Source organism: Entelurus aequoreus, linkage group LG16, assembly GCF_033978785.1.
Source record: "Entelurus aequoreus isolate RoL-2023_Sb linkage group LG16, RoL_Eaeq_v1.1, whole genome shotgun sequence".
NCBI classification, from domain to species: domain Eukaryota; kingdom Metazoa; phylum Chordata; class Actinopteri; order Syngnathiformes; family Syngnathidae; genus Entelurus; species Entelurus aequoreus.
This window is the reverse complement of record NC_084746.1, coordinates 11,885,295-11,896,378: the sequence shown is the minus strand read 5'-3', so window position 1 is coordinate 11,896,378 and position 11,084 is coordinate 11,885,295. Positions and strand designations below refer to the sequence as shown.

At 47.6% G+C, this 11,084-nt stretch overlaps 1 protein-coding gene across 1 annotated transcript; it reads left to right on the top strand.

Moving 5' to 3' along the window:
* The first annotated feature begins 422 nt into the window (after positions 1-422).
* On the top strand, positions 423-7,420 carry LOC133630604 (uncharacterized). The gene is made up of 14 exons (XM_062022189.1): positions 423-582; positions 2,042-2,597; positions 2,668-2,927; positions 3,006-3,112; positions 3,188-3,630; positions 3,718-4,042; positions 4,108-4,335; positions 4,408-4,951; positions 5,030-5,242; positions 5,338-5,570; positions 5,644-5,894; positions 6,011-6,262; positions 6,355-6,934; positions 7,024-7,420. Exons 2-14 carry the CDS (start codon positions 2,068-2,070, stop codon positions 7,216-7,218), a joined length of 4,161 nt encoding a protein of 1,386 aa, XP_061878173.1. The 5' UTR covers positions 423-582; positions 2,042-2,067; the 3' UTR covers positions 7,219-7,420.
* The last annotated feature ends 3,664 nt before the right edge of the window (positions 7,421-11,084 follow it).

Sequence of the window (11,084 nt, the reverse complement as noted above, 5' to 3'; positions counted from 1 at the left end):
GAATGATGTAGATCAGGGGTGGCCAACCAGTCAGAGACTAAGAGCCACTTTTTATTACTGTGTTACTGCAATGAGCCACATCCTACACATGGGCACACATGAACATCCAAGTATTTCCTTTTTTTCATCGTAATTATCACTATCACGGCCGATAGAAAGGCCGCGTGTTGAACGCCACGGTGTTTTACAAGCTAGATTTTGAGAAAATGCCCTCTTTGTGCTGAGCGGAAGTCAATGAAACGGCCGTGTCTCGGTCGCGCTGCATTTTGGGAAATGTAGTGTTTTTCGTCCCGGCGAACGCCAGAGAAGTTAAAGAGTTTGTCGCATCTACACCTCGTGGGCACTAATACATTTTGTTATTTTTTTTTTTTTTTTTTGGGGGGGGGGGGGGTGTTGGTAATTTGTATTTTATTTTTATTTTTTTATTTTTTTGTTGTTGTCATTGGTCCCGTCCCTCTTGAGTCCGCCCCATAAAGGTGGAGTCCGCCCCATAAAGGTGGTGTCTTTCTCATAGCGCGCTTGCTCCACACGTAGACTTCGATAGGATTAAACGCAGCTCTTCAAATTCAGACAACGACGACGGTAAGTTATTACTTAAAAATGTTCACGTTTAGTGTGTGAAAGTTTTGGGCTTTTTACATGAATAGCGTTAACGTTGTGGTGTGCGTTTTAACACGTTTAACACGAGGAGGAGAAGAGGGGGGTGTATTCTTCGACACATTTAAACAATTAACGCCAATAAAACATGTTTTAATCGTGTGTGTGCAAGTACTGTATGGTTCAACTTTGTAACGTTAACGTTGTGGTGTAACTTTTAGCATGAGGAGACACCAAGCAGCTTGCTGTGAGTGTTGTCTTCAATTCAACACATTTAAACAACAAACGAAAAAAACACGTTTAATTGTGTGTGTAAAACGAAAAAAAGCATGTGTTAAATGTAACAGACATGTGTTATTTGTGATTAAATCGGCGCACAGAAAAGTGTATGACTTTGTTTGTTTGAAGAACAAAAGGAATCCTAACCTAAAATGGCTGCCATCCCATCAAACTTTTTCCCCCCCTCTACTACTGTTGTTGCTGGTACTACACTACCACAAGTACTACTACTGCCATAAGTACTACTACTGCCACAAGTACTACTACTGCCACAAGTACTACTACTACCACAAGTACTACTACTACCACAAGTACTACTACTACCACAAGTACTACTACCACAAGTACTACTACTACCACAAGTACTACTACTACCACAAGTACTACTACTACCACAAGTACTACTACTACCACAAGTACTACTACTACCACAAGTACTACTACTGCCACAAGTACTACTACTACTATACTACTACTATACTACTAATAATACAAGTACTACTACTACAAATACAAGTACTACTACTACAAATACAAGTACTACTACTACTATACTACTACAAATAAAAGTACTACTACAACTACTACTACTATACTACTACAAATACAAGTACTACTACTACAAATACAAGTACTACTACTACTACAAATACTACTACTACAAATACAAGTACTACTACTACTACAAATACTACTACTACTATACTACTACAAATACTACTACTACTACAAATACAAGTACTACTACTACTACAAATACAAGTGCTGCTACTACTATACTACTACAAATACAAGTACTACTACTACAAATACTACTACTACTACTACTACTAAAAATACTACTACTACTACAAATACAAGTACTACTACTACTATACTACTACAAATACTACTACTACTACTATACTACTACAAATACAAGTACTACTACTACTACTGTTGTTGCATATGATTCTTCTGCCACTGGGAATATTTGTATATCATTGTTTACATGTAAACTACTAGAAGTACAACCATACATTTACAATACATATAATTGACATGCTTAGTCAAAAACACATCAAATGCTGTTCCCCTGGATAAAGCAAAAATATTTAACTAGATAGAATAAAAACAATAACTGTGTTTATAAATGTGCATGTGACTTTATGCTTTGTTTTGGCAGACAACAGCTTCCTTGGACAACACAACATGGATTTTCGCCCATTGTTTGTGTTTCATGGCTTCTCCACTGAGCTAACCCTGGAGCGTACGGCGGAGGCAACCAAGGTGGGGAAAAATAAGTTGTCGGTGGCCTGCGTGGTGCAGAAAGGCGAGGAGGTGAAAGAGGAAGCCCGGGCACGCATCCGCCAGTCTGGAGGAGATCCCGGATGCGCCAAGCTGGTGCTCAGTGAGAGCAAGCTCCAGTTTGGGCAGTACCGGGGTCAAACCTTCAAGTGGCTGCTGGGGAATGACGTGGGGTACGCCTGTAGCATCGTGGTGTTGCACCAGAAGGAGCGTGACAGCGGAGACACTTCCCAGTCACCCCTCGCGGTCAACAAAACCGCACTGGCGTCATACGTGCGACTCTTTCCGGACATGGTCGCCGCCCTGCGCTCTCAGGCCGTGCTCATGGAGGAGACACCGTTCAGGGAGCTGGATGGCAGAGCAGTGGGTTTTGGGGCTCATGCCAAAAGTACATACTCCACGCTGTATGAATCCCCCAACGGCGACGATCAATCGTAAGTTTAATTTGATTGATAGTGGAATACTTTCCATTGCACAAGTAACATATGTGTTGTGTCTATGCAGCTACTTGCAATGGCTACGAGGCAAGCAGACCAAACCGGGTTCCACGATGCACGCCTTCCAGCGTTACGTGTTGAAGCGTGACAAGGATGCGCAAACGCAGACCGCGCCCGGACCTGACACCCACGGTAAATGCTCTCCCCAGGTTTGCTTGACTTTTTTTACAGGCGAAGAGGAGCCCACTGATGCCACCACTGATGCCATGCTCCTGGAGCCCACTGATGCCATGCTCCTTGAAGCGGCCATGGAGGCGGAATCTCAGCGTGAGTTTTCATCATTGTTCATTGTCCAAAATATTCGCTAATCTGAACTGAATTGAGCTGATTGAAATGTGCCAACAGCTTCTACCTCGCAGACGATGAGGACGCCGCTAGAAGCAGACCCTTCGTGCCTTACAGCTCCTATCACCGGAGACGGTGCTGCGTCGCCCCTGACTTCAGGCGCCGAGGTACGAGCGCATTGCCGACGCGACGTTTGAGGTTATTCCAGCCAACGTGTTTATTTGGTGTCCCCTCTGTCACAGTTGCTGCCCGAGTCCTGGCGACAGACGCTGCCGGAAGACCAGCACGACTGGGTGGGCCGTGCGCTTTTTGTCCGAGATCCCAAGGGGAAAGCGGTTCTCAAGTCCGGGCTGCAGCTATGGTGGCAACCTCCTCAGAAGTTGCCGTATTACACGGAGCCCCCTGCCTCGTCCGCTGTGTTTTTCCACTCCCGCTTTTTCCTGTGGTGCCCGTACAAGCTTTGGGGCTGCAAGCTCGAGTGCCCAAACTGCAAACACAAGCTGACGGGTTGCGGACTGTACAAGACCCTGAGAACGGTCTTGGACCTAAGTGACTGGTACTACATGGCCACAGAGTACCTGGAGTGCCACGCGTGCCACAAGAAGTATGCCGCGTGGGCCAGCAACATTGTCGGGCAGCTGAGCACGGCAAACCAGGCAGAGTTCCCGGCGATCCTCACCTACAAGTGAGTCATTTAAAGAGGCAAGGATGTGTGGTGTATTTGTCAGGAATCTGTGTGACCTGACTGTATGTTCCTCTCCCTCTTTAACAGGTTATCCTGTGACAAGAAGGTGATATGGCAGATGCAGGCTCGCACGCAGGGTAACAGTGCCACTCGGCTTCGCTCCCACCTGGTAATGGTGCACTCGCGAGAGTGGCATACTCGGGCCCTCGAGTACCTGGAGGTGATGGATCGCTTTCACTCCGTCGGCTCCTCCCCGCTGCCGAGGTCATGTATCCCGCACATGCGCCCGCTACCGAGCGTTTCCTTGCTGCTGTCAGTGTACGTGAGGGAGGTACTTCCTCGCATGGAGCACACGAAGGCCAGGATTACGTCTACATTCGGAAGTATCCTGAAAATGGACTCCACCAAGAAGGTACGTCCGAGAAACGGCACCAACTACGATCACGTTAAATGCCTTACGTCTTTTGTGTTTCCTAGATGACCAAGAAGCTGGCAGGTGAAACTGCGGGAACGGCTGCCTGGGTCACCAACGTCGGCAACGAGCTGGGCCAGGTGCTCATGTCGGTGGTGACGGCGGCAGAGGGGGACGGTCTGCTGGCCATGGCCCAGGGACTCATGCGCCGCTACCGGGAGGCCGGGCGAGACCCCCCTCAGGTGCTCTACGTGAACCGTGACTGCTGCTGCTCCGCCGCAGGACAGCCTAAGGTGAGGTTTTGATCTGTTGTGCAGTAGTCTTCAAACTGGGGCCTGCCTGGCATAACATGTCTGTGTCATTAGGTGGCGGCTACGTTCGGCGAGTGGGACCGGCTGGTGGTGCGCCTGGACGTGTGGCACCTCATGCGCCGCTTTGCCAGGGGCGTTTCCACAGAGGCCCACATGCTCTATGGCGAATTCATGAATAGACTCTCGTTTGCCATGTTTGAGTGGGACGAGGGGGACGTGAGGCGTCTGAGTGAGGCTAAGCGGGCAGAGCATGGCGGGAACGCCCACGTCAAGCTGTCGAGCAAGGAGCTGCACCGTCACTGCCGCCGGCGCACCAGAGGAGCGGAGGAGACCACGCGTCTTGTCCAGGAGGTGCTGGATCACCTGTGGGATGCCAAAAACACAATGGGCGTCAAGCTGTTTGACCAAGACAGAATGAAGGACATCTGGAGTACTCAGCGACGCCACTTGGGCTGCATCCAGGACCCGCCTGGCGTGGCGCTTTATACCAGAACTTCCACAGTGACCAGAGGAGGGGTGGCTCTTCCCGTCTTCCGCTGTGCGCGGGGCTCCACCTCTCTGGAGAGCTTCCATCTGCACTTGTGCCGGTTCATTCCAGGTAAAGTCTATGTGTTTGACAAGCCCTTTGGGCCACTTTCGCAGACGTGCGTGTCTAACACATTTCCTCTGTACACAGGTACGTCGGCCAGCGACCTCCTTTTCCAGGTTTACCTCCTGGAGGGTCTGTGTAGGTGGAACGAGGACCGAGGAAGAGCGGCGGTCAAAGGGGCCGATGCTGTCACGGTGCAGTGTTATGACACCGGCCTGCAAGACGCCCTCGCGCGGCTGACACAAGAGTACATGGGTGTCACGCTGGTTGACAATTACACCCCGGCGAGCAAGTACACAGGTAACATGGACAGGGGATGTGGGGGGTGGAAGCTTTGCTGCAGCGGCGGCCATGAAAATCCATTCCGGTCTCATTTGATGTCTAATTGTGTTCAGGAGAGCTTATTGGCATCCAGTACCTGTATGCCCAGACTGGCGCCGTGCTGCAGTCCCACGCTGTGGATGATCCGGACCAGCCTGATGACTCAGCTGACCTGAAAGACGAGCAGGAGGACGAAGACCAACTCGAGGATGATGAGGGTTACGATGACGCGCCAGTGGGAGTCGAGCAGTATCCAGGCCTTTTCTTCCCTCCCGATGATGAGCCGGCAGAAGAGAAGGAAGAAGAAGTAAGTGTCGTCTTTCTCCTGACTTACCTGACCATTTGGAACGTGAGTAATAAAGATCTGTTTTTTGACACAGGATGTGTTGGGTCCAGACGGGAACGGCGGATACCAGCATGTCTGTCGCTTGGCCACCGCCCTTGTTGCGCTGCGGCGCCAAATGTCTGTGCAGCCTCGGCAGGAGAGGCATGTTATCGAACTTTGGCAAAAGCTGACAGACGGAGACAAAACTCCTCTCAGCCTTCCCCCCCGCCACGCTCCCAAGCTGAACAAGAGACGCTTCAAGGTCTCCAGGCAGCACCACTTGGAAGTGGTGGCCAGTGTAAAACGGTATGTACACAAAACAATTTATTTTATTATATTAACTTGTGTCCTTTGTAAGACAATTTATTTTATTTTTCAATGTGTGTACTAATCAGTGTGATGTTGGTGTTCTTTCCATCTAGTTTGTACATCGGGCAGGGCGCCGAGGTTGCGCACTCTCCGGACAGCAGCAGGTTGATGGAGGCCGTCTTTATTCAGCTGTCGAGCCACCACAGCCAAGAGCACAACATTTCGGGGTTCCGGCAGAGCCGATGGTCGCTGATAATGCGGGACTACACGCGCATTCGCGAGAACCTGTCCAGCAACCAGGCCATCAAAGCTGCTGGCTGCAGCATTTGCCTCTTGGAGGTCAACTACCGCACGCTCACTCAATGGTAACGCTTGTGTATTAATACTATGTATGCTTCGTAAAACAGTGCTGATTATTGATGGAAATGCTAATACATTTATGTATATATACACACAGGTTCAACAAGCGGTGTAAGGACATGGCCACTGCTGATGTTGTTGTTGCGACTGTGCCAGCGCAAGGTGCAGCCGCGACGACGACACAGTCCCTTCCTGCAGCCAGGGAACTGATGGTAGACATTGCACAACCCCATGATGCACACGACTATCAGCACCCAGCTCACACCTCTGGCCTGGCTTGCACACGGAGGGGGCCTGTGGTGCCAGAACTCTACCATGCTGTTGTTGCTGCTGCTGCTTCTACTTCTGCTGCTGCTGCTGCTCCTCCATCATCATCCGCTGCTGCTCCTCCTCCTCCATCATACTCTGTTGCTGCTGCTCCTCCATCAGGCTCCACCACCAGGATACCACGCTCAACAGCCTGGTATCGGAAAAAGAAGGCACTCAGCCTAGGTGGTATTATGGACATCGACGACCTCAAGCGAACCGAGACATTCAAGTGCAAACTCTGTGGGCAACCAAAGAATAAAGAACATGGCCACAGTCGCTACAGAAACGAGACCTTTTGTGCACATTCGCAGGGGCGTTCGGTGGAGGAGTGGCTGGCTGAGAAGAGGAGCCAGGACACCCAAAGACAGGTACTAGTGTTTGTTTATGATTGTTGCCCTCGTCTTTGACCTGCACTACCTCAACTTCTTTACTGATTGCTTCATCTTGTCACCCACAGAGGCAGACCCAGCACACAAGAGCAACCCAGCCACTTGCTTTTCCTGTGCCCAACCCACAGACCCCTGTGCCCAACCCACAGACCCCTGTGCCCAACCCACAGACCCCTGTGCCCAACCCACAGACCCCTGTACCCAACCCATACGCCCATTCAATGCTGCTGCTGCGGAAGATTTTACCAAAGCCACCTCCGTAACCTTAATTGGCCCTGTTTTTGGCATTGTCCCTTTTCTACTGCTTTTGCATTGTCCCTTTTCTACTGCTTTTGCATTGTATAGTTTTGTTATTTAGTTTTGTTATTGTATATTGTCTTATATGTTTGCTGTAAAAAAATACTCTGTAAATACTGTATGTTGGATATGTTGGTGTGGAAATTAAACACGTGATGTTGATTTTAATGATTGTTTGCATTGCATTCTTTACTGGCAATTATTATTGTAAATACAATAACTACAAAAACTACAGTTATTTATATACTAATAAGTCAATATGTATATAGTTTTTATAGATATATATGTATAATATATATATATTAGTGATATATATGCTGTACATGAAGCGTTTTGACATCGATACTGTGTCACTAAATACTGACATCTGCTGGACATTAAAAATCCCTACAGGCAACCTATGGACCGACTCAACTGACACTGATTTTATGACCTAGTATATACAATAATATAAACCAAGTCATTGTATTTCATTTAGGATTATTTAATATCTTCATTTAAATAAAAATGTATTTTTTAGATACAGACACATACAGAAATAATGTGAACATATATCATAACATGAAAATCTAAGAACGTGTTGTGAATGAGGATGCTTGTGGACTGGGAATTTAAAAAACATTTTTTTTACACATTTTTATTTTTTAAAAAAACAACAGTTTTTTCAACGTATTAAATTTTACACAATTTCTCTTCTTAGTTATTATTTCTCCGGCTGTAGAAAAGACCCGCTCACAGGGCACAGAGGAGGCCTCAGTGCGACACAGTTCGCGTATCGGTCACGTGACCCAAACAGCTCATGATCGGTCACGTGACTTTCTAAAAGCGTTATGCGCACCGACACAGGGTTTTGATCTATGAGCTCGACGCATGCACCGATGCATCGGTGTTGCCGGACCCATCACTACTGTCTACTTTTGGTTCACTCTGCTCATGTCATAGTTCCTTTGTGTCACAGTAAGTGTTTTTGTTTCTTGTCGACAGTTAGCCTTTGTGCTATTTTAGTTCATAGCCAAGTTTGTTCTCCGCCTTGTGCGCGCCTTTTGTTTGTATCCTTTTTTTTTTTTTTTTGCTATAGTGTTAAATGAAATCATGTTTTCCTGTTCAATGCCTGCCGTCTCTGCATCTTGGGGTTCGTCACCTACAAACTCTGACATAATAATCCAGCCAAATTCGAACCTCGCAGAGATGTCCATGGCGGAGAGGCTTAACAAAGCTTTGGAATTAATGGCTAATTTGAAGAGAAGTTCGGGCGCTTTTCAAGCCCTCTCCCACCCACCCCTGTCGTCTGTTGGCCTATCTGGGGACGTCTGGGATCCGTCCCTTGGGGGGGGGGGCTATGAGTAGCTGTGCAGCTGGGGAGGCACAGCTACTTCTCGCCCCAGTGGGTCCGCAAGAGACGGCGTCATCATCTCCGAGGGGTCTGCAACAGACGGCGCCATCTCCGAGGGGTCTGCAACAGACGGCGCCATCTCCGAAGGGTCTGCAACAGACGGCGCCATCTCCAAGGGGTCGGCAACAGACGGCGCCATCTCCGAGGGGTCTGCAACAGACGCCACCATGCACTCCGGTGGGCCGGCAGACGCCACCATGCACTCCGGGGGGTCTACAACCTACGGCACCACCATAGTCTCCGGTGGGCCAGCAGAGGGCGCCACCATCGTCTCCGGTGGGCCAGCAGAGTGCGCCACCATCGTCTCCGGTGGGCCAGCAGAGTGCGCCACCATCGTCTCCGGTGGGCCAGCAGAGAGTGCGCCACCATCGTCTCCGGTGGGCCAGCAGAGGGCGCCACCATCATCTCCGGTGGGTCCTCCCACGCCGGCGGACGAGCCGCCTCTCCAATTGCGGTGGCGTTCAACTCGGCGTCGCCACCTAACTCTTCCCCGCTGGTTGCGGGGACACTTGGCCTGGTGGCCCACCTCCTTGTCCTCCCTCCACCCTCCCGTGACTTTGGACTGTTTTTTTGGGGGGGGGAGGGATTGTCTAAAACGTTTGGTAACCGTTATGGGAAGGGGGGCTACTGCCAGGCTTGTCCCTGACAGTTTGGTTAAGCTTTAGTTTTTCCTCTGTGTTTGTTTTATTTCCTGTCAGCACTCTTATTTTGGTTCAGTTTCCTGTTTGTCTCTCTGAGTGCTTTGTCCCCTCAGCTGTGGCTGATTGGCACCTGGCCACACCTGGTGTCAATCAGCCAGCTGCTATTTGAACCTGCCTTCCTCTCCAGTCAGTGCTGGATTATTGTAGCTTCTACCTGTCACTACTACCTGTCATAATACTTGTCATTGTAGCTCTGTCTACTTTTGGTACACTCTGATCATGTCATAGTTCCTTTGTGTCACAGTAAGTGTTTTTGTTTCTTGTCGACAGTTAGCCTTTGTGCTATTTTAGTTCATAGCCAAGTTTGTTCTCCGCCTTGTGCGCGCCTTTTGTTTGTACCCTTTTGTTTGGTTTTTTTTGCATTAGTGTTAAATTAAATCATGTTTTCCTGTTCAATGCCTGCCGTCTCTGCATCTTGGGGTTCGTCACCTACAAACTCTGACACTGAATTTCTTTTAAAATTTTTGTTCTGGAAAATCTAGAAGAAATAATGATTTGTCTTTGTTAGAAATATAGCTTTGTCCAATTTGTTATATATTCTAACAAAGTGCAGATTGGATTTTAACCTATTTAAAACATGTCATCAAAATTCTAAAATTAATCTTAATCAGGAAAAATTACTAATGATGTTCCATAAATTATTTTTTTAATTTTTTCAAAAAGATTCGAATTAGCTAGTTTTTTTTCTTCTTTTTTTCGGTTGAATTTTGAATTTTAAAGAGTCGAAATTGAAGATAAACTATGTTTCAAAATTTAATTTTCATTTATTTCATGTTTTCTCCTCTTTTATAAAAATGTTAGTGGCTAGCTAGTTAAAATGGGATATTGTGATTTCACAAGACTGTCTTAGAAGTGATCATTTGAAAATGTTCAATTTGAAAAATGTGCACTTAGAGAAAATATAAAAATAAAGTGTTGCATATTGATATTTATCTGTTTCTATATATATTTATTGTGAGAAATCATTAAGAGGATCAGTGTTTCCACAAAGATAAATATCAATTATTAATAGTAACATAGAGTTAAAGGTAAATTGAGCAAATTGGCTATTTCTGGCAATTTATTTAAGTGTGTATCTAACTGGTAGCCCTTTGCATTAATCAGTACCCAAGAAGTAGCTCTTGGTTTCAAAAAGGTTGGTGACCCCTGCGCTACAGTATTAACGTGCCGGCTGGAATAAACACACACTGAGAAATAGCTCCGTGCCTGCCTACTTTATGGCTTATAGATAAACCAATGGATAACGGAGACATATATAATAGTCTCCTTTTCAGATGAGAGACGACGCTAAAGGCAGTGCCTTTAAGGCACGCCCTCAATATAGTTGTCAGGCTGGAAATCGGGAGATTTTCGGGAGAGGCACTGAAATTCGGGAGTCTCCCGGAAAATTCGGCAGGGTTGGGAAGTATGGCCGTGGACCTCAGGATCGGATGACCTGGCACTTGACGCCCGTTAACTGTTAACATGCTGACTTTAGCATGCGAGCATTCCTGAACCATACTTGCCAACCCTCCTGAATTTTCCGGGAGACTCCCGAAATTCAGCGCCTCTCCCGAAAACCTCCCGGGACAAATATTCTCCCGAAAATCTTCCGATTTTCAGCCGGAGCTGGAGGCCACGCCCCCTCCAGCTCCATGCGGACCTGAGTGAGGACAGCCTTTTTTTCACGTCCGCTTTCCCACGATATAAACAGCGTGCCTGCCCAATCACGTTATTCCATATGAGGCGTCCAGCATAC

Bases quoted from the DNA above. Each gene is read 5' to 3' on its own strand.
- LOC133630604 (XM_062022189.1), top strand. From the start codon at position 2,068: ATGGATTTTCGCCCATTGTTTGTGTTTCATGGCTTCTCCACTGAGCTA. The intron at 6,263-6,354 runs GTAACGCTTGTG...ATATACACACAG, and splicing joins TACCGCACGCTCACTCAATG to GTTCAACAAGCGGTGTAAGG. The intron at 6,935-7,023 runs GTACTAGTGTTT...TGTCACCCACAG, and splicing joins GCCAGGACACCCAAAGACAG to AGGCAGACCCAGCACACAAG.